The sequence below is a fragment of the Schistocerca gregaria genome, chromosome 1 (genome assembly GCF_023897955.1).
Source record: "Schistocerca gregaria isolate iqSchGreg1 chromosome 1, iqSchGreg1.2, whole genome shotgun sequence".
Lineage (NCBI taxonomy): Eukaryota > Metazoa > Arthropoda > Insecta > Orthoptera > Acrididae > Schistocerca > Schistocerca gregaria.
The window spans coordinates 1,106,595,036-1,106,619,188 of NC_064920.1; the positions used below are offsets into that span (position 1 = coordinate 1,106,595,036).

A 24,153-nucleotide genomic window follows, 5' to 3' on the forward strand; every position below is an offset into this window, starting at 1 on the left:
TTACCAGGAAATATTTAATTATAGTGTACATAAAGACGTATACTAGAGCAATTAACCATGAGGCCTACTCATAAAGGATAAGCGGGACGTAGCCGGCATTTGCTAAGGATGTAGGGCAGGCGTACCTGCATAGAGATAGGACGACCTGTGGCCTGAAAAATAGGGATTTGTTATAAAGGAGTGGACATACCAGAACTAAGGAGGAAGTTCACTGATAGGGTCAACCCACATGTAAGATATAGGTACTGATCCAAGGGGAAAGAGACACTATTGTGACAGAAGTCACACATTTTTGTAGGAATTATACTGGTAAGTTTGAACTCTATATACCACTAGCACTATTATGTGTTATGAGTGTCGGAAAGAACACTTTCATATGCCCAGAGTTCATCCAGACTACAAACAGTCTATAAATAATGAGGTTATTACATACTAAAGAAGCAGTACAAAGGATTAGAATAAAGAATAAGATACTCAAGTATCATGAACTCCTGAAGTTTATGATTGGAAACCTAAGGTTAGTCCTCACGATGCCTAGATATAAAAAGAATTGGCTCAAACATTGAGTGAAATACTCCCATTTAATAATCAAAGTAAAATTAAAAAAAGAAAAGCTAAATAGAAAATAAAAGGGTTATGCATGGTTAATAATAGAAATGTGGAATGTACACTTTGGAATTATGAATTGTTATTATATGTAATACTAATGTACATAATGAGTACGTATAAAATATCACATGTTCGATCTGAGGGAGGAGATATGTAGTGATTCTAGAATTTCTGCGTAAATCCTAGAACCACTTGCCCTTATACCATCTCAAAAACACAATATTTTAAAAATAATTGTGAGAGAACGTACATACTCCACGACCCATGTTTGTGTGTGCAGGCTGGAAAGGTGTCATGAGAACAAGGTAGACATGACAGTCGAACGGCATTGACAAATGTTTGCCGCTTGCGCCATGGAAGCTGTATTGGAAGAACAAGAAGTAATTATGTAGCATTCTTTGCTGTTTTAGAGACCGTGATTATTGTTAAAGAAAAAATGAATAACTGATTATAGACTTTTAAGTAATTCATGTACTGGACTTGAGAGAAGTAGGACATGTTCGTAACTGCTGGTGGTTATTAAGCCAACTATATTGTAAATGCCTTCTAATCAAGCCTAGCGTGAGACAAATTGGTTGACTAGTGAACATTCGAAAATTGATCTGAGAAATGGTGAATGTGTTATTTATGGAAGTTGAAATATACCAAGACTGAACTAAAAGTATTCTTCCAGTACTAAATTATTTCAAAAGTAGAGAGAGAGTCTTATAAATTCATGTTAACCAGCAGTATTCTTCAGAGAAGAAGTTTTTGGAGATCGATGTAGCCAGAAATCAAGGGAAGAAGATCGGTTGTACATACCAAGTATAATCAACCTATGGGGGAGAGGTATGAATTTGCAATCCAACTTCACATCACTTCGGGTCGTCTAGAGTGTTAGAATGTGCTGCCAGCACTTCTGCTTAAGCTGACAAAGGTGAGGAAGCCAAGTCAATCGGACATCAAAAACCAATCTTAAGAATCAATACACCTCCACTACAGTGAGTGGTTCATCATTAAATAAAAGTTCTGGTCCTGGCTGAACGGTACGACACCGACAGAAGTGCATAACACACGACTTTGTGGCTGAAAACTGGAAACCGTGTGCTAAAGCCCATGACGGCTCGTTGTGGATGGCCCTGTAGTCACTGCTCAGCAACACTAGTAGTGGTGGAGCAGTACAAAATGCAGAAGTCGTCTGCATACAGAGAGGGTGAGACAGATGGCCCTACAGCTGCTGCTAGACTGTTAATGGCCGCTAAAAATAGTAATACACTCAATACAGAGCCCTGTGGGATCCAATTCTCCTTCATGTGGGGGGAACTATGGGAGGCACCAACTTGAACACAGAAATTACAAAGCGACAGGAAATTTTGGATAAAAATCGGGAGTGGACCTTGGATAGCCCATTCACATATTGTGGCAAGGATATAATTGTGGCAAGGATATGATATAGCCAGCTCGTGTCATATGTTTTCTGTAAATAAAAAAAGGCAGCAACCAGGTGTTGGCATCCGGAAAAGGCTATTTTGATGAGAGACTCGAGTGACACAAGATTATCAGTGGTAAATGACCCTGCTAGAAGCCGCACTGACATGGAGCCAGTAGGCAACGTGACTCCAGGGACCAACCCAACCACTGACACACCATACGTTTCAACAGCTTACAAAGAATGTTGGTGAGGCTGATGGGCCGATAGCTATCCACATCAAGTGGGTTTTTACCACGTTTGAGCACCAGAATAATGGTGCTCTCCTGCCACTGTGATGGAAAGATGCCATCGCACCACACCTGGTTGAAGATGATGAGGAGATGTCGGTTATAGTCAAATGAGAGATGTTTCATCATTGAGTGTGGATCCAATCTGGCCAAGGAGCTGTGTCAGGGCTATGTGCAAGGGCACTGAGGAGTTTCCACTCTGTAAATGGGGTGTTATAGGATTCATTGTGGCATGTAGTGAAAGAGAGAACTTTCACTTCCAGCCGCCGTTTGAGAGTGCGAAAGGCTGGGGGTAACTGTCCGACACACAGGATCGAGCGTAATACTCAGCAAAGTGCTCGGCAATGGGGTAGTTAACGCGACATTTATGTTAACACCGGGAACATCTGTTGGGTCTGGCACCCAAAAACATGTTTCATCTTTGGCCAGGCTTGGGAAGGTGATGTGTGGCATCCAATGATCAAGACAAATCTTTCCCAACACTCCTGCTTCCTTCATTGGAAAAGCTGGCAAACACGGACACAGAGCTGTTTAAAGGCTATAAGGTGCTCCAGGGAAGGGTGCCGCTTATGCTGCAGCAGAGCTGGCCGATGCTACTTAATTGCATCAGCAACTTCCAGCGACCACCAAGGGATTGCCTTTGGCCGAGGGCACCCTGAAGAGCAAAGGATCGTATTTTCTGCCACAGAAACGATTGTTGTAGTCACCTGCTCAACTATAACATAGATGTTACCGTGTGGGGGAGATTCAGCAGTGACAGCAGACATGAAAGTTTCCCAGTCCACCTTGTTTAAAGTCCATTTGGGCAAGCGTCCGTGTGCCTGATGCCGGGGCAGTGACAGGGAGATGGGGAAGTGGTCACTACAACACAGGTTGTCATGTGCTCTCCAGTAGACAGATGGGAGAAGCCCTGGGCTGCAAATTGATAAATCAATGGCTGAGTAACTACTATGAGCCACACTGGAATGTGTGGTGGCCCCAGTGTTTAAAAGGCAGAGGTAAAACTGAGACACTAAAGTTTCGATATCTTTGCCTCAGAAAGTAGGCACGATGTCACCCCACAAGGGATTATGAGCATTAAAATCTCTCAAAAGTAGGAAAGGTTTAGGGAGTTGATCAATCAGTGCAGCTAATACATTCAGGGGTATTGCACCATCTAGAGGAAGATATACATTGCAGACAGTTATTTCCTGTGTCGCCCTTATCCTGACAGCCACAGCTTCAAGAGGGGTTTGAAGGGGCACAGGTTTATTACAGACTGAGCTTAGGACATAAACGAAAAACTCCACCTGACACTCGATTGTAGTCGCTTCGATTCCTGTAGTATCACTTATAGCCACGGAGGGCTGGGGTCCGCATTGCTGGGAACCAGATTTTCTGGAGGGCAATGCAGAAAGCAGGTGTAAAGCTTAACAGTTGCCATAGTTCAGTCAGGCGGTGGAAAAAAATCGCCACAATTCCACTGGAGGATGACGTCAATGTGAGACTAGGAAGCCATGGAACATTCAATGAGGCAGTTTACACCTCAGAGTCACCTGCTGCCATCGACTTTTTGCCTGAGCAGTCTATATCCATTGTGTCTTGAGGGTCTGGTAGGATCTAGGTCCTCAGCAGATGACAGAATCACCACCTCATTCGCAGATGCAAAGCTTGTAAGTAGCGGTGGTGTGTGTGCCACTGCAATTCCCTTGATCTTGGGGACCTTCTTATTGGATTTCTCTCACTGATCCTTGGGTTTCACTGGCTGGGAGGACTTCACTGATTCAGTCTCCGGGACTGAGGATGAGCAAGAAGCCCTATGACCAGCTGCTTTTGGGCTCTTCAGGGACTGGCGGGCGTCATCTTTCCCGCTAGCAGAAATCTGGGAAGGGAGTGTCCCAAGGGACCCCTTCGTAGCGAGAGGAGCCAAAGAAGACTTATGCTTCTCCAGTGCAGAAGTGGGGACTGATACACCTGATGGTAAGGGAGGGGGGAAGGTGTTGCTCCTGAAGTAGACGGTGCAGGAGCAACAGGGAGGGAAAAACGGCCCACCATCAAGGGGTCAGGTGTAGCCTTCTGGTTCTGAGAGGTGACAGGTATGCGAGGAACTGATGGGGTGACAACTGTTCTCTAAGCAGTGGCATAAGAGGTGGTCATAGCCAAAGGATGTAGGTGCTCAAATTTCCTCTTAGCTTCATTGTAGGTCAGTCGGTCCAGGGTCTTATATTCCATGATTTTCCTCTCTTTCTGTAAAATCCTGCAGTCTGGTGAGCAAGGTGAATGATGCTCTCTGCAGTTGACACAGACGGGAGGCAGGGCACTTGGAGAATTGGGATGTGATGGACGTCCACAATCTCGACATGCGATGCTGGAAGTACAGCAGGAAGACATATGTCCGAACTTCCAGCACTTGAAGCACCACAGTGGGGGAGGGATATATGGCTTGACATCACAGTGGTAGATCATCACCTGGCCTTCTTGGGCAATGTGTCACCCTCAAAGGCCAATATGAAGGTACTGGTGGCAACTTAATTATCCCTCAGACCCTGATGGACATGCTGGACAAAATGGAACACATTGCCGATCTAAACTGGTGTGCAGCTTGTCATCAGACAGAAAAAGAAGGTCCCTGTGGAATATAACACCCTGAACCACATTTAAGCTCTTATGGGGCGTGGTGGTAAAAGAGACATCCCCCAACTTGTCACAAGCGAGTAATGTCTGTGACTGGGCAGAGGATGCTGTTTTTATCAAGACTGATCCAGTGTGCATTTCAGACAAGCCCTCCACCTCCCCAAACTTGTGCTCCAAATGCTCCACAAAAAAGTGAGGCTTCGTGGTCATGAAAGATTTCCCATCAACTCTCTTACATAAGAGGTACCAGAGCGAGTAAGCTTCACTGCCATCCTTGGCCTGGCGTTCCTCCCATGGTGTAGCCAGGGAGGGGGACAATTTGGGATCATATTTCTTAGCACTGACGTTAGACTTTGCGCGCTTAGAGACTGCTGGCAGCGGACCACCAGCAAGAGATGACATACTACACTTCATGGTGTGTCATCCAGCCTGATGCCACCCATTCCGACCAGGGGCCCTCCCCATGGGTGCCACCCAGCCTCAGCAAGGGCCATCTGGCAGGATGGCCATTGCCACGAGTCCCGATGCCCCAGGGACATGGGCATCTACTCCATGTCATACATGGGATGTTAATGGTGCAGGCATCAGCAGAGGGATCCCTGTGTTGTCAGGGAGCTACAACCAACAGGGTAAATGGCGGCCCCACCACAATGGACTGGCTACTGTGCTGGATATGAGGTGCTAGGAAGTCCATGGTCATCGTCAGCTCAGAAAGCGACACTGCATAGTGCATGGTGCAAAACACACCCAGGAAGGTGTCCTCACCCAAGAGATGGAGAATGAGTGAAACTGCAATGCAACGAAGAGAAAGTGGGCTAAAGATCTCAATGCACGATGGACACAATGCACCATGTAAGGCGCCCTTTCCCAATTGGCTCCCTCTTCCGAAAAATTTAGAAAGATGGAGAACAAACCCGACAGTGTACCGTAAAGGCTGAAACATGTGAGACTCCTTTTAGTTGCCTCTTACGACAAGCAGGAATTCATCGGGCCTATTTTAACCCCCAGACCCGCAGGGAGGACTTAGTGATGTTATACAAGGTATAAACAAGAGCTTTAAAAAAAGTTAGAAGAGAGGAGTTAAGATATTTAGATCGGCAGCAATCAGATAATGTTATCAGAAAGCAATTATAGAAGAAATTTAGCATTTGGAGTGAGAAAAGATAAGAAAATGGGGCTAGTAACTGTGCTTATTGATGAAGTTAAGATAGGGCAGACCCATATAGCAGATGAGGTGTAGGAGAAGAAAAGGGTAGGCAGATCCATAGGAGAAATGGCCTATACCTGGGTCAGGTGCATCCATGGGAGGATTGACCTATGCCATTTTATGTAAGTAGGAGAGAGGTAAGGTTAGACAGACCTATTTTTTTGAAGGGATAGTCTATGCCTTGGTCAGGTGAATCCATTGCGGGAAAGTGTGGTGTCACTGCCAGATACCACACTTGCTAGGTGGTAGCCTTTAAATTGGCTGTGGTCCGTTAGTATACGTCGGACCCACGTGTCGCCACTATCAGTGATTGCAGACCAAGTGCCGCCACACGGCAGGTCTAGCCTAGAGAGACTTCCTAGTACTCGCCCCAGTTGTACAGCCGACTTTGCTAGCGATGGTTCACTGTCTACATAGGCTCTCATCTGCCGAGACTACAGTTTAGCACAGCCTTCAGCAACGTCATTTGCTACGACCTAACAAGGCGCCATATTCAGTTACTTTTCTGAACAGATAATGTTGTGAATCATGTACCGTCAAGAGCGACGTTCATCATTAATGGATTAAAGTTAAGTATCAAACTAATTATGTCTGCTTTCTCAATTCTAATTCACTGTCATGTTCCAGAGCTCATGTCAGCTTAGTCCTTCCCCCCTCACACCAGCCTGCGTGAGCTAAAATATGTGCATTTCGGCCTCCTCTAGTACACGGTGTTGGCTCTTCTGCCAACACAATAGGAAGACTTGTAACTAATCTTTTTAAAGAGAAGTAAGGGTACACTCATGTCTATGATGGTACGGAGGTTTGACAGAGTGACTGCCCTTAGAAGGTGTGCAAATGCAGTAAACACAGAAGTACAAAGCTGAATAGTGATTGATGGTCAGGATATGAAAGTTTTCTCCAAACTAATTGTTTAACCGAATAAATTTTACAGTAGAGACAAGAATGGTTGGAGCAGGAATGTTCCACACTTATTGACTAGAGCCTGTACTGAGATTTGAAACCAGAGACCAAAAGTAGGCATATACCCGACAAACAATTCCTTAGGTAATAATGCTGCGACAAAGAGTAAAAGGTAACTAACTATGAACATAAACAAGAAGTAAACAAGAAACTCTAGAGTATACTGACTGGAAGTTAATGCATCATTAGATAACTAAATATAAAAAACCACAAGTAAGCTGACTCAATAGATACATATTTATTAAAGTGATATCTTGCTATATAGAAGGATTGGTCATTACAGGACAAATTTCTTCCACCACACAGGACGTGAAGTAAATAAGATGGAGATACACAATGTAGATTAATTCTGTTTAGCGCAATTTACCTGAAATGAAACAACAAAATTGAAAAGGCTTGTTATCAAAAATGAAGTTTTAATCCTCTTTAAAAAAGGAAATCATATCCAGTGATTTTAAGTAATTATGTTCTTTATAGTTGTATGTTAATGAGAATTCAATTTTTTTCCTTTAGGTGAGGGAATATGAAGTGTTACATGCCATTTAGGCAAACGGCATTTCACACTCCTTGTGTAGTACAAGGAAAGATGATTGCGACAGAAAATATTAAGTAGGGAGTAATTCGTGGCACATGTACTGAGCATGGATGTTTTGTTTCGTATGTGCAGACATTAAATGTGAGGTGCGGAATACAAGAAAACGGCAAAGTACGACAACAAATAAACAGATTCACCTGCTGTGTCATCGTGGCTTGGCGGTGGCCTGACCATCAAAGAGCAACCACACTCTTCAAGAATGAAAACAAAAGACAAGATGGTTTTGTAACAAATAAAATATACTGCAATCTTGGTTGTCTTATGTTGAGCCTTGAGGCATATCTCAAGTGCAAAGTCATGTTCTGCTGAAATTTACAAGCAACTCTAATGATCTGTACATCCATTCAAGGAAATATATGTTTGTAAAAGGAAAGTAGTGGACATGCTTTTTCATGTTAGGAGTAGAAGTATCTTCTTTTGCTCCAATGCTGCAGAACATGAAAAAGTTGAGCCTTTTCTCAGCTACACACGGGATTTCAGAGGCACAGATTAGAACGACCTATATTTCAAGAGAAATCAACTATGGCGACCGAATCACAAGAAATGGGCACTATGTCAGATGTTACATCGTGTGACAGATCTCATAAAGTGTTCTGACTCAGCTTCAACTACAAGGTGTGAACAAGCAGCAACAGAGAACTTTAAACCAACAAGAAAAACACTGCACCGCTACCCATAACAGCTCCCACATTCCTCAGTCATGGTTACTTTCAAAAGGAGAATTATGTTATTTTTAAGGACTGTATTAAGTTTGATAAGGACACGAGTTGGGTTGTCTGTAAACAGAAGCGACACTTAAGTGTTTTGTGTTGTTGACACTGTTTCTGTACTGACTTATGAAAATAATGACAAGAATGAATTAATAGTTGATTTGTTTAAGAGAATTCGTATTAGCAAGATCATTTGTTTAAGCTTTTGAATGTTTATAGCTTGCAAAAAATTAGGCCAAGTTCACATGTATCCAACTATTAAATAATACAAAGAGTGTTATTTATATAATTAAAGAAATTCAAACATAATTTTTGATGTTTATATCACAGAACATTTAGGCCTACATTGCAGCTATCAGGTTTTCAAGTAGCGATTTGCTTTCACAAGAATGCACAACAGCAATGCTAAATACTTACTTGTCTAACAAGAATAGACGCTACTGAAAGTATACAAAACAAAATATATTTGCATTGAACACTATTTGCTCTTAAATAAGATCATTGTGTGGACAAAATATACCTGTGTATCACACTCAGAAGCCATTATGGAATGTGAGTAATTTAGCATCAGTGAACAGAGACAAGAAAGGAGGGGTTGAGATTAGCAGCCCTTTTACAGCAATGTAATAGGACAGAGTACTAACATACACAAATGTAAACAGGGAGAATGCTCTGTTAGTGTTGAATGCATCAACCTTCCATTTAACAGGTGAAAAATACAGGAAGAATAGAAACATAGTTGTCTAGGCAGGGGAGTAAACTCTGATGTTTCCACATACATGCCCAGCCTCAAAAACACCTTGCTTGCTTAATGAGACAAAGGCACTGGAGCTGATGCAATGCATATCAAATTCTCTACTGGGTTAGCAATGGGGTCTGCCTCTATTCTAGCAGCTGTTTGTGGAAGGCTGCTGGAGCAATGGAAAGGGCACTGAGAAGGAGTTTAACATTTTTGAAAAGGCTGCATCTGATTTCAATCTAGTGTCACTGGCGTTGTGCACTAAAAAGCAAAAAGGTACAAAATGAAAGTTTCATTACTTACTAATTTGGTGCAATTAGGATTCTGTTGTAGAAAGAAACTGTATGTCAGATGTTTCTAACGACATTTCTCAACAGGGTCACCTGTCAAAAAAACTACGATGGCAGTATATACTCATCTCCTCATACTCTGGATTGGAACAACTAAATAATATTTCATTAACAATATTCTGTAAATAAATTTAGTTATTAACTTTTTCTCACAATTAAGTACAAAAGACATTTAAAAAACAAATAATTTTAGACACTGTGATACTTGCTCCAAGCACTAATTTAGGAACATTATCCTCAGCAACTACAGCATGTTTCAATATGCACTGCAGAGCTAATTTGGCCTGTCGCAAGTCTCCCTTCAGAACAAACCTCCGCCAATGATATAAAAGCTTTTCTTCAAATAGCTGGTGGAAGACCTCACCTGTAAGAATTAAAATTGAAAACATATCTCAAATATATTTTCAGTTTTGTATTTTCCAACATATTATGGGAACAATGAAAGAAAAATCAGAAGAAAACACAAAAAATGATATCACACAGTTAATAGGTATGCTTTATTTGCTTCAAGCAGGAAGTCTCCATTCTTAAGACTCACAAATACTCTTATAACATTACTCCTATTCTTGAGCTATGTACATGACTAGTGTCTACTCACCCTAGAATCTGCAAGTACTATTTGCAGTAACTGGATGTCATTCCCATCGACATATTGTTCATTGGTGAAAGGCCTACTGAGGTATGAAATCTGCTCAAAATCGTACCCATCGTGTTCTGCTTATTTTCATGTTTCAGCTACCTTTGATTTAGATTAATCAGTTATACCTAGTATCAGATGGTAGTAAAAAAAATACGTTTTAAGCAGAAAAAGAAGGTAAGCAATTCAGAGTTGAGCTTCATGTCAAATCCAATGGAGAAGTAGCCTAAGAAAAAACAAGGAAACCTAAAACGTAATGGCTGGATCATTACGTAAACCCTACTTCTGATTAACAATATGAGAGAAGGAAAGTTGCTACTCACCATAAAGCGGAGGTGCTGAGCCGCGATAGGCACAATAAAAAGATTCACACAATCATAGCTTTCGGCCATTAAAGCCTTTGTCAGCAGTAGACACACACACACACACACACACACACACACACACACACACACACACACACACACATGCAAGCGCAACTTGCACACACATCTGCAGTCTCAGAGAGCTGAAACGACACTGCGAGCAGCAGCACCAGTGCATGATGGGAGTGGTGATTGGGTCGTGATAAGGAGGAGGCTGGGGCGGGGAGGGTGAGGGATAGTATGGTGGGAGTGGCGGACAGTGAAGTGTTGCAGTTTAGACAGAGGGTAGGAGAGAAGGTGTGGAAGGAGGAGGGGATAAGTAGCGGAAAGGAAGGAAATAAAAATAAAAGAAATTAAAAGTGAAATGACAACTGTGTAGTGCTGGAATGGGTACAGGGTGGGGACTGGATGGGTGAGGACAGTGGCTAAGAAAGTTTGAGACCAAGAGGATTATGGGAGCATAGGATGTATTGTAGGGAAACCACCTGCGCAATTCAGAAAAGCTGGTGTTGGTGGGAAGGAGCCATATGGCACAGGCTGTGAAGCAACATTGAGATGAGGGGTATCATGTTTGGCAGCGTGTTCAGCTACAGGGTGGTCCACTTGCTTTTTGGCCACAGTTTGTCGGTGGACATTCATGCAGACAGACAGCTTGTTGGTTGTCATGCCTACATAAGAATGCAGCACAGTGGTTGCAGCTTAGCTTGTAGGTCACATGACTGGTTTCACACGTAGCCCTGCCTTTGATGTGAAAGGTAATGTTAGTGACTAGAATGGAAAAGGTGGTGGTAGGAGGATGTATGGGACAGATCTTGCATCTAGGTCTATTACAGGGTATGAGCCATGAGGCATGGGATTGGGAACAGGGGTTGTGGAAGGATGGACGAGTATATTGTGTACGTTCAGTGGACGGCGGAATACCAAGGTAGGAGGGGTGGGACGGACAGTGGGTAGGACATTTCTCATTTCAGGGCATGAATAGAGGTAATCGAAACCCTGGTGGAGAATGTGATTCAGCTGTTCCAGTCCCAGATAGTACTGAGTTACAAGGGGAATGCTCCTCTGTAGCCAGACTGCGGGACTTTGGGAGGTGGTGGGAGACCGGAAAGATAAGGCACAGGAGATTTGTTTTTGTACAAGGATGAGAGGATAATTATGGTCAGCGAAGGCTCCAGTGAGACCCTCGGCATATATAGAGAGGGACTGCTCGTCATTGCAGATGCGACAATCACTGATAGCTAGGCCATACAGGTGAGACTTCTTGGTATGAAACGGGTGGCAGCTGTCGAAGTGTAGGTATTGCTGGTAGTTATTAGGTCTGATATGGATGGAGGTACTGATGTAGCCATCTCTGAGGTGGATGTCAACATCTAGGAAGATGGCTTGTTGGGTTGAGTAGGACTGAGTGAAGCAAATGGAGGAGAAGTAGTTGTGGTTCTGGAGGAATGTGAATAAGGTGTCCTCACCTTCAATCCAGATAGAAAAGAAGTCATAAATGAATCTGAACCAGGTGAGGGGTTTAGGATTCTGGGTTTTTAGGAAGGATTCCTCTAGATGGCCCATGAATAGGTTAGTATAGGATGGTGCCATGTAGGTGCCCATAGCTGTATCACGGATTTGTATGTAGGTAATGCCTTCAAAGGAGAAGTAATTGTGGGTGAGGATATAGTTTGTCATGGAGATTAGGAAGGAGATTGTTGGTTTGGACTCCATAGGGCATCTGGAAAGGTAGTGTTCAATAGCAGTACGACCATGGGCATTAGGTATGTTAGTGTACAGGGAGGTGGTATCAATAGTGATGAGCAGGGCACCGTGTAGTAAAGGGAGAGGAACTGTGGAGGGTCGATCGAGGAAATGGTTGGTATCTTTTATAGGTTCAGGGTAATAGGTTGAAGGAGTTGGCCTATGAGAGCAGAGATTTTCTCAGTGGGGGCACAGTAACTGGCCACAATGGGGCATCCTGGGTGGTTGGGTTTATGGACTTTAGGAAGCATGTAGAAGGTGGGAGAGTATGGGGAGTGGTAGGGGTAAGTAGAGAGATGGACTCTGGGGAGAGGTTCTGGGATGTGCCTACGGATTTGAGTAGTGACTGGAGATCCTGCTGGATTGCTGGAATGGGATTACTGTGGCATGGTTTTTAGGTGGAAGTATCTGACAGCTGATGGAGTCCTTCTGCCACGTAATCCTTGCCGTTCAAAACTACAGTGGTGGAGCATTCGTCTGCAGGTAGGATTACAAGATCGTGATCAGTTTTTAGATGGTGGACTGCGGTTCTTTTTGCAGATGTAAGGTTAGTATGCATGTTGAGGGATTTGGCGAATGATGGTGAGGCAAGGTTCGAGGATAAGAAATTCTGGAAAGTTAACAGGGAGTGGTTTGGAGGCAGTGGGGGTGGATCATGGTTGGATGGAGGAGTGAACTGAGTTAGGCAAGGTTCAATGTTGCCCTTTGGTTGAGTCTGATTGGTCGGATTGGTGGTGAAAAAGTGTTTCCGGGAGAAGGAGAGAAGGTCTTTAACTAGTCCTGCATGGTTGAATTTGGGAGTAGGGCAAAAGGTGAAGCCTTTGGAAAGGACTGATATTTTTGTGGGACTAATGCTTCTGGAGGAAGGTTAATGACTGTGTTGCGGGGCTGTTTAGGTTTTGAGTTCTGTGTGGTGGTGAGAGGGAGTTTCTGAGGGTGAGGTAAGTGTAGTAGGTCTGCAAGACAAGGTTTGTCAGCTATGAGGGGGCATGGGGGAGGTTTGGAGGTTGTTGTAGAATTGGTGGACACTGGTACTCTGCGCAGGAGTAGGAAGTGAGCAGGATGGAGGGCTTTTTGAGGTGGCATTGTGCATGTTGCTCAAGTTCCTGCAGGGCAAGATTTCAATGTGTGTTATGGGTTCCAGGAATTTGGGATTACATAGAAGGAGAATTTTGCAGATGGAGAGAAGGTACTGCAAGGAGGATTGGGCTTGGTTGATATGGTTTTGCAGGACTATGTTGGTAAGGGCTAAGGATTGGCGGAACCTGAACAGGTGGAGGTCTTTGTGGAAGGAGGGGTGGCAACCAGAGATGGGTGGTTTGATGGTAAGGCCATTAGGGAGGATTTCATGAGCAAAGCAACAACACAGGAACAGTATGTGGGGCTGTGATCTGGCTAGAGATAAGGAAACTTGCATGTATTGACACAGATGGAAGGAGCAAGGATCCATTGTGGTGCAAAAATGCGAAAAAATACGTAAGAAAGTAGAATTACAGAATGGCAATGGTCCCGAGTTCAAGTCAGTTTTAATCTGCCAGGAAGTTTCAAGTAGAATTATGTCCGAAAAATTATGCAAAAATACGCCCAAATACGTGTGAAGAGTACGAAATGGATGCACAGGGGGAATAAAGATATGAAATCTGAGGAAGACGATGATAGTGGAAGGCGAAAACTCACTAAAATTGGCGAAAAGTCACAAAGGTCAAAGTAGGGAATAACTAACCATCAATAAATAAACATAAGTATATTACTGTGGATAATAGGTTTGCTGGCGTATAAGCGTAGAGAAGGGGGACGGCGGATGTGACTGGATGAGGTGGATTTAGTGGGTGCGAACAGGGATAGAATGGAGAAAGTGTGGGAGGTGGGGAGACGTTCATAGTTAGAGATGTAAGATCGTGCGGTACTGGAAAAGTGCGAGAGATAACACGTAAAAATACGGGAACTGACACAGGGAGCATGATCAGTTTGAAGGTATAGGCTTAATTATATTGGTAGGAGTAATGTGGAACATAAGATGCTGCATCAACAATCAGCGAGTTCTAGGCACTGTCTGTTGAGCGCGGCCGAGTCCGTTGATACAGTGTGGCTCATAAGTAGTGCGTGCAGTGCGGTTCATAGGGCAACAAGAGAAACACAGGAAAGAAAAGAAAGAAGGATGGACATTGACTATAGCAATACAAAAGAAAGTAGTTACAAAGGAAAACAACACAGGGTTAGGATCGAAGAAAAGCCATCAGGCAAAAATCAAACAATGGAAAATCCAGGATGGAATGTAGCAATACGAGAGAAGGAAAGTTGAAACACTTCACTGTGCACCACTCCCACCTTAATACCCCTACCCCTCCCCGGCCCAGCCTCCTCGTTACCCCCACCCAGTCATCACTCCCACCATGCACTGGTGCTGCTGCTCGCAGTGTAGTTTCAGCTCTCTGAGACTGCAAATGTGTGTGCAAGTTGCACTTGTGTGTGTGTGTGTGTGTGTGTGTGTGTGTGTGTGTGTGTGTGTGTGTGTGTGTACTGCTGACAAAGGCCTTAATGGCCGAAAGCTATGACTGTGTGAATCTTTTTATTGTGCCTATTGCAGCTCAGTATCTCCGTTATATGATGAGTAGCAACTTTCTTTCTCTCATATTGCTACTTCTGCTTAATCATTTCATTACCTCATTTGGAGTTCAGAGGGAATTGTGGAAGTAATTGTAATATGAGTGTCTTCATGTGTATCATCCTTTCATTTAAATGAATCAAAGAACTATGGACTGACATCTATTGATCAAAACTCTTAGGTTCACAGTAGATCAATTATCCTTTGTGTATATGTTTTTCTTCAAAATCTGCAGATGCTTTATTCCAAATGACATTATGTGCAATTGGCACTTTCTCGACAACATAAAACACCATTTGATTCATGCATACATTGTTTGAACTTCATAAATACTGTTGTTGTTGTTGTTGTTGTGGTCTTCAGTTCTGAGACTGGTTTGATGCAGCTCTCTATGCTACTCTATCCTGTGCAAGCCTCTTCATCTCCCAGTACCCACTGCAACCTACATCCTTCTGAATCTGCGTAGTGTAGTCATCTCTTGGTCTCCCTCTACGATTTTTACCCTCCACGCTGCCCTCCAATACTAAATTGGTGATCCCTTGATGCCTCAGAACATGTCCTACCAACCGATCCCTTCTTCTGGTCAAGTTGTGCCACAAACTTCTCTTCTCCCCAATCCTATTCAATACTTCCTCATTAGTTACGTGATCTACTCATCTAATCTTCAGCATTCTTCTGTAGCACCACATTTCGAAAGCTTCTATTCTCTTCTTGTCCAAACTATTTATCATCCATGTTTCACTTCCATACATGGCTACACTCCATACAAATACTTTCAGAAATGTCTTCCTGACACTTAAATCTATACTCGATGTTAACAAATTTCTCTTCTTCAGAAACACTTTCCTTGCCATTGCCAGTCTACATTTTATATCCTCTCTACTTCGACCATCATCAGTTATTTTGCTCCCCAAATAGCAAAACTCCTTTACTACTTTAAGTGTCTCATTTCCTAATCTAATATCCTCAACATCACCCGACTTAATTCGACTACATTCCATTACCTTAGTTTTGCTTTTGTTGATGTTCATCTTATATCCCCCTTTCAAGACACTATCCATTCCGTTCAACTGCTCTTCCAAGTCCTTTGCTGTCTCTGACAGAATTACAATGTCATCGGCGAACCTCAAAGTTTTTATTTCTTCTCCATGGATTTTAATACCTACTCCGAATTTTTATTTTGTTTCCTTCACTGCTTGCTCAATATACAGATTGAATAACATCGGGGATAGACTACAGCCCTGTCTCACTCCCTTCCCAACCACTGCTTCCCTTTCATGTCCCTCGACTCTTATAACTGCCATCTGGTTTCTGTACAAATTGTAAATAGCCTTTTGCTCCCTGTATTTTACCCCTGCCACCTTCAGAATTTGAAAGAGAGTATTCCAGTCAACATTGTCAAAAGCTTTCTCTAAGTCTACAAATGCTAGAAACGTAGGTTTGCCCTTCCTTAATCTAGCTTCTAAGATAAGTCGTAGGGTCAGTATTGCCTCATGTGTTCCAACATTTCTACGGAATCCAAACTGATCTTCCCCAAGGTCGGATTCTACTATCCTATATACTATCCTAAATACTATCCTATGCATACTTATGCTGAATGCAATGGGAATACCAGTAACATAAGGATTTAGTCACAAACATTTCATAAATGTCACATCAAGTTGCAAGATGCACTCAGAAACTAAGTACTAGTGGACAATTTAAAGAACACCATATATTTTTAAATACTCAAATTGACAAGATATAAGATAGTGGGTGGGAGAAGAGACAATGTTCCCCAGCCAGCCTATAATTAATCGGTGGAATGCAGCCACAATAGGGGGATGCACATTGTTGTGGAAGAAAGAACATGACTCAACATGTCATATTTGATTGGGTGATAATTTGCATTGGCACTGATGACTCCATAGTGTCCACACACCAAAAGGTCGATCAGCAATGCACCTTGTCTGTTCCAAAAAGAAATGTGCTCCAAACCCTGGGCATGGTTAACCATTTGGGCTATGGTCTTTCGTGATACATGCATGTAGGCATGTGCTTCAACATCATGACTTATTATTTAGCTTCCAAAATGGAACTTACATATCATCCCCAATGAAGGTGTGGTTCAAAAAATCTTAATTCTTCTCACAATACAGTATCAAAAACAGTAACTCATTCACCATTTTCTGCTTCATTATGTCTTCTGCTAGTAAGCATGGGATCAAGCCATTACAGAATTTCTTAGATTCTTATTTGTGACTATCTTGTGTCGTTATATTTGCAAAATATACAGTTAGAATTGTCACTGTGTATCTTCAGTTCTCTTTGTGGTCTTTTTCCTCAGCTTGGTCCAATTACACTTTTCACTACAGATGGCCGATGACAAATGCATTGTGTGTCCACCTTACGCTTCCCATATTTAATATTGAAAATTAGCAGCTAGCAGATTCCGTGCATCTCACATCAAAAAAGTGCTTTATACAAGGCAGACATACCAATTTTCTAGATCATCACAACCCACTGGGCATTTAAAAGCATGTGTATATGAACCTCCTTGTAAAATATGCAACACATATCAGGCACTTAACTTAACTCTCATGTCAATGCATGTAAAGTGCTTCAAAGACTCTCCGACAGCAAAAATCATTTTAAATCACCTGTTATTTTTGTGTGACCATTATCATCGTCAGCAAGTCACTTTGTGCCTGACACTAAGCAAGTTCATCTATTTGCCATTAGTAACACAACTATGTTGCATCAAAAAACTTAGCTTACAGAATCATCATGGACTGGACATAATTGAGTATCCATATTTCCAGGGCGTGCTTTTGTGCCACCCCCCTGGAACATCAGGCAGTAGGACTATATTTACATATGATTTACTCAAACAATGGAAAGTCCAGGATGGAATAACAACAATGTGATAGGGACAGATTGTTAGTCATCACATAGAGGCACTATTGAGAAGCAGACACGCACAATAAAAAGGACCTACTCCTGAAACAGAAAACACACACACACACACACACACAAACAAACATAAGACTACTGTCTCTGGCCCTTCAGGCCTGACTATGACTGCATCTGATGCGAGCAGCAATCTGCTGTGGTGTATGAGGTTGGTAAGGGGGTGGCATGAGTTGGGGAGGGAGAGGAGTGTTGGCAGGATAGGGGACAGATAACGGTAGGGAGTGACCTTGTGCTATCTTTGGAAGGATGCAGGAATGCGGTGGGGACAGGATAGAATGCTAGGTGCAGAATTGGGTAGCAGTGCTTGGATGGGGGGAGAAGAGGGAGTGGGAAAGGAAGATGGAAAGGATAGAAATATAGAAGGTGAAAAGACTAGTAGGTGCACTGATGGTATAGAAGCTCTATACACACTTTCTGCCCCCCCCCCCCCCCCAGCACACCTACTAGTCTTTTCCCCTTCTCTGCTTCTCTCCCTCCCCTCTTCCTTTCTCCTCCCCCCTCCCCAGCACAGTCTCCCAAATCTGCACCTATCAGCCCATCGTATCTCCACCACGCCCCTGCATGCTTCCACAGGCGGCACATCACCTTCCCCCACCCCTAGGCCAGTGGGATCTGACAGCCCTTGAAATTCTTTTCGCAGTTACTCACAATGGCGCAGCAGAAATGGAATGCTATTGAAAGGGAACTTTATGCTATTTATGGTGCCGTTCAATATTCCTAAGCCTCCAAAGAAGGAAAACATTTTATGGTGTTCACTGACAATGTACCTTTGAGGGCATTTTTTCCCAAGGTAACAGACCTCAGCTCATCCTGTCAATACAGAAAAGCACAGTACATATCACAAGTCACAACTGACATACAGCATATTTGTGGCAGCAACAATGTTTGTTGTGGATTAACTTTTGTGCTGCCATATGAGGATAAAACCTAACCCTTGGCAATAACTTGCAGTTGAACATGAAACATACAGTGATTTCAACCAGTTGCAGGGAGACACTTCTCATAACCTCAGTCTGTCACCAGTCCATTTGCAAGAACGCAGGATTTCCTTATGGTGTCGCACATCATATAATTTACAGTGGCCATTCATGTCACACAAACATTAACATGTCGTACTTTAATGCTTTTCACAATTTGGCACATCCTGGGGAGTGGGCTACTGTTGGACTTATTACAAAGGAAAGTCATGCAGCCACGAATGGAAAGATATTGCTGCCATTGGGTGCAAGCTTGCGTAAGATGCCAACAATACAACACTGATCAACATGTGATCAGTGGTTTTAGGAACCTCTGATACACCGATGACTCGCTTCATACAAATTCATGTTGACCTAGTCGGGCCATTTGCCCACGTCAAATAACCATGTACTGATGGTGGTTAACAGATTCACACTTTGGCCGGAAGCCTTTCCAATAGGTCACATAGGAGCAGAAAACGTAGCATGGATCTTAGTGACAGGGTAGATAGCAAGGTCTGGTTCGCTGTATGTTATAAAATCAGACTGTGGAAGGCATTTTGAATATGTGCTTTTCACGAGCTTTTACGTTTGTGTGACTGTACACATTTAAGAACACCAGCTACCACCCCGTCAGCTACGGGGTGATAGAAAGGTTTCATAGAATTCTTAAAACAGCCTTAACATGTACCAGGGAGAAATGGACATACACGCTACTGTTGGTTCTCTTGCGCCTATGAACTGCAATTAAGGACAATTTAGATTGTTCAGCAGTCCAACTGCTTTATAGTGAACAACTGGGACTGCCAGCAGAACTCCTTTTGCCAAACCGACACAGCTCTTGACATATGGGATGACAGAAGCCTTCACCTTATAACTACAATACAGATTGGCTCAGCTTCAGGCAGTATCACCGCAACTATATAGAAAGAAGCCTGTTTTCATCCATAAGAATCTGTGCAACTCATCGCAAGTCGGGCCCCTTGATGACAGCATAAGGCCTCCACAATGACCACCTTACACAGGTCCGTACCGAGTATGTCAATGGCGCAAAAAAATGTTCATCATTGATTGGCACGGCAAACAGAAAATGGTCTCGATGAAAAGATTGAATCCAGCCAACATGGATGAGGAAACCACAGAAGGGTTCAGGAGTTTACACACATAGCCTACACCAAACATACCGGTGGGACAGGATGCCACCACAGCCACTACACAAGCTTTCCACCATGTGGCATTGCTGTCAGCTGAATGTCCAGCTCCAATCACCAGGACCAGCAGATTTATTTTTATTTATTTATTTATTGTTCTGTAGATCCAGTTAGTGAGTCAATCACAAGGATATGGAACGTGTCAAATTGCACAGGTTTCAATTTAAACTTACAATAAATACAAGGGCAATTCAATGCCAAATTGTACATAGTTTAAGTAAGACATACTATAATTACAGTAATAGATATGTCAGCTAGATAACATAACAACCATTTAACAGAAAAAAGGAGTTTCAAATAAAGGTTAAAGATAAGAGAAAGTTAAATCAGATATTAGGCCTACAAGAGGAAATACAGGTACAGCCAATTTGTTGTTACAAAAAGTGTGCTAATGCTGAAATGCACAATAAAATCAATTGAACTACTTCTAGGCACAATAAGTTTAGTGATGGTATACATTTTCTTTCAGATATTCATCCACAGTATAAAAAGATTTCTCTGTCAGGTAATCTTTGAGAACTTGTTTGAATTTTGGCAGTTCTGTATGAACACATTTGATATGTACTGGTAGAGCATTGAACAGCTTAATGCTGGAGTAGTAAACTCCTTTTTGTACCAGAGTGAGATGTTTCATTTCGAAATGTAGATTGTTTTTGTTTCTGGTGTTATAGCCATGGAATTAACCGTTGTCTTGGTAGATAGAATAATTTTTGCACACAAAGGTCAGCAAGGAAAAAATATACTATGAGGCAGTTGTTAGGATACCTATCTTCCGAAACAAGTGCCTGCAAGAGTGCCTTCGATGGACCCCGCACATTATTCTCTATCTCCCGAAACAAGTGCCTGCAAGAGTGTCTTTGATGGACCCCACACATTATTCTGATTGCTTTTTTTGGATGGTGAAAACTTTTTTTAGCAAGTGGTTGGTTCCCCCAGAATATGATAGCATATGACATCAATGAGTGGAAGTAGCCAAAGTAGGCAACCTTAATGGTGTCAACTTCAGCCACTGAAGAAATTACCCGTAATGCAAATGTTGCCGAGCTAAGTTTTTTACACAGATGAAGAATGTTAACTGACCAATTACATTTACTGTCTATGTAAGCCCCCAGGAATTTTGTATCTTCAACTTTCTGTATTTGTTGATCTCTACATTTTATGTTAATTTCATCGAGATTACTTTATGATGTATGGAACCTCATATAATGATTTTTATCTGCATTGAGTGAGAGACCATTTGAGGAAAACCAATTTAAGATGTCATTAAAAACAGTATTTGTAGTTTGTTCAAGATCATGATCAATCAAATCGTCAATTAGAATTGTGGTATCATTGGCAAACAGGGTAAATTTGCTGTTTGACTCAGAACAAAAAGGAAGGTCATTAATAAATATGAGGAAAAGTAGTGAGCTCAAAATGGAGCCCTGAGGCACACCACACATTATCGTGCCCCATTCAGACGAGGCAAGTTCTCCAGAAGAGCCATTTAGCATTACAGTCTGCTTCCGATCCTGTAGATATGATTGTAGCCACAAGCCAACAGTGTCACCTAAACCATAGTATTCTGCCTTTTTCAAGAGAATTTGGTGGTTTACACAGTTAAAGGCTTTCGTAAGATAAAAAAAATAAAATAAAATAAAATAAAATAAAATAAAATAAAAATAAAAAAATAAAAGAATACCCACTAGAGACATTTTTTTGTTAATGGCTTCCAAAACTTGGTTGCTGAAAGAGAATATTGGCTGTTCAGTACAAAGACCGGCACGAAAACCAAACAGATTTTTGCTTAAGATACTGTGGAAGTTGAGATGGCCTACAATCCTCCTGTGCATGAGTTTTTCTGGAAAAATGGTGCATCACCAGTTTCCAGACGTTCACAACTTCAGAGAAGGTAGGGCTGGAGCAGACCACAGTTATTGATCTGCAAGACAAGTACATGACAACTTAATCCATGTGTTTGATCTGTCTATATGGGAAATAAATGTGCAACTTTTGTATCAATGTGGATCTCAGTATAGATTCCTCTCATGATTCTAGCTATCATAAAATCCTTCACACTCATGGAATAATTTAAGGGCTGAGGTGAGGGTACTGTCTGTTTCCCACACTCTTTAAAGTGTATGTGCAGAAGGCACTGGATCTGTGGTGGAGAAAATACATGGGCATGAGAGTTGAAGTAGGGAACCAGTGTGTGTACACATTCTCTATACTGATGATCAGGTCGTTGCAGCAAACAATGAATAGGATATATCTTACATGCTCAGGAAGTTGTTGGAAGAGTATAAAAAGTGAGGTTTGAAAAAAATTCTGAGAAGAAAGAATTAAAAGTGTTAATTTGTAATAACTAGTAATAATCTTATGAAAAAGTTACTTCTTTGTCATCTGTTTATCGACCATCGTAGTGTTCAACCATCACACAGCACACCTTTCTCTCAGGACTGGGTAAAGTAATCGGGTGAAAATTTATGTCACATACTGATGTATTTGCTCCCTTCATTGTGTACAAAATAGAAGCTTCTAAGTCAATGCAGTCGACAAGTATAGCAATTTTTGTAACATATTTTGGTAATTGTAAACTCATTTATTGACCATTGTAGTTGTCTCCCAGTTGACCTAGGCAAGGAACAAGGTTTAGCAGCAATATTTATGGAATATCTATGTTGCAGAGAAGGGGAAAGTAATCTGGACATTGACAGGCATCTTGTGTGTAAAGAGTTTAAGTACCTGAGGAGTATCTTATCATGTGACGGAATTAAACCCTTTATTTTGATCCTCAAAAATGAGTTTAAAGGTTAAAAACTGTACAAATCCATTGTGCAACCAATAACAATTTATGGAAGTGAGTGCTGTGGACTCGCGGAAAGAAATATAAAGAAACTTAGAGTTTCAGGAATGGACCATTTCAGAAGAGCCTGTAGAATTTCCTGACTTGACTATGTAAGAATAGAGAAATAACATTAAGGACATGGAGCCATTATAGTATTACAGATAAAATAGAAGAAAGACAGCTAGGATGTTTTGGCATGTCAATGATGGATGAAGACAGATGGCCCAAAGAGTAATTTCATGGCAACCTCCTGGAAGGAAGTAGGAAGAGGAAGAAGAAGAAGAAGAAGAAGAAGAAGATGATGATGATGATGATGATGATGATGACGATGATGATGATGATGAAGACCACATCTCTGAAGTTCTGACAGGTTGGTGTTTGTGGGAAGTATCCAGATAACCCGGGCAGTTTAACACTGTGCCAAGATGTGCTGACCATGCACGAAGGCATCTTTAGCCACAGGGTGATCCTCATTACCAACAAACACTGTCTGCCTGTGTCCATTCATGCGAATGGACAGTTTGTTGCTGGTCATTCCCACATAGAAAGCTTCACAGTATAGGCAGTTCAGTTGGTTAATCACGTGGGTGCTTTCACATGTGGCTCAGCCTTTGATCGTGTACACCTTCCGGGTTACAGGACTGGAGTAGGTTGTGGTGGGAGGGTGCATGGGACAGGTTTTACACCGGGGGGTGGTTACAAGGGTAGGAGCCAGAGGGTAGGGAAGGTGGTTCGGGGATTTCATAGGGATGAACTAAGAGGTTACGAAGGTTAGGTGGACGGCGGAAAGACACTCTTGGTGGAGTGCGAAGGATTTCATGAAGGATGGATCTCATTTCAGGGCAGGATTTGAGGAAGTCATATACCTGCTGGAGAGCCACATTCAGAGTCTGATCCAGTACCAGAAAGTATCCTGTCACAAGTGGGGCACTTTTGTGGTTCTTCTGTGGGAGGTTCTGGGTTTGAAGGGATGAGGAAGTGGCTCTGGTTATTTGCTTCTGTACTAGGTCAGGAGGCTAGTTGCGGGATGCGAAAGCTGTTTTCAGGTTGTTGGTGTAATGGTTTAGGGATTCCAGACTGGAGCAGATTCGTTTGCCACAAAGGCCTAGGCTGTAGGGAAGGAACCGTTTGATGTGGGATGGGTGTCAGCTGTCATAATGGAGGTACTGTTGCTTGTTGGTGGATTTGATGTGGACGGACGTGTGGAGCTGGCCATTGGACAGATGGAGGTCAGCGTCAAGGAAAGTGGCATGGGATTTGGAGTAGGACCAGGTGAATCTGATGGAACCAAAGGAGTTGAGGTTGGAGAGGAAATTCTGGAGTTCTTCTTCATTGTGAGTCCAGATCATGAAGATGTCATCAATAAATCTGTA

The 24,153-nt window shown here is 42.4% G+C and overlaps 1 protein-coding gene across 7 annotated transcripts in view; it reads right to left on the reverse strand.

The window, feature by feature from the left end:
* LOC126283006 (uncharacterized) overlaps positions 1–24,153 on the reverse strand; it is a 378,588-nt gene that overhangs the window by 134,485 nt on the left and 219,950 nt on the right. For all 7 annotated transcript variants that reach the window (XM_049982244.1, XM_049982237.1, XM_049982240.1 and 4 more), the window contains one exon: positions 9,694–9,848. In XM_049982244.1, coding sequence (XP_049838201.1) covers positions 9,694–9,848 — 155 coding nt within the window. The remainder of the gene's footprint in view (positions 1–9,693; positions 9,849–24,153) is intronic.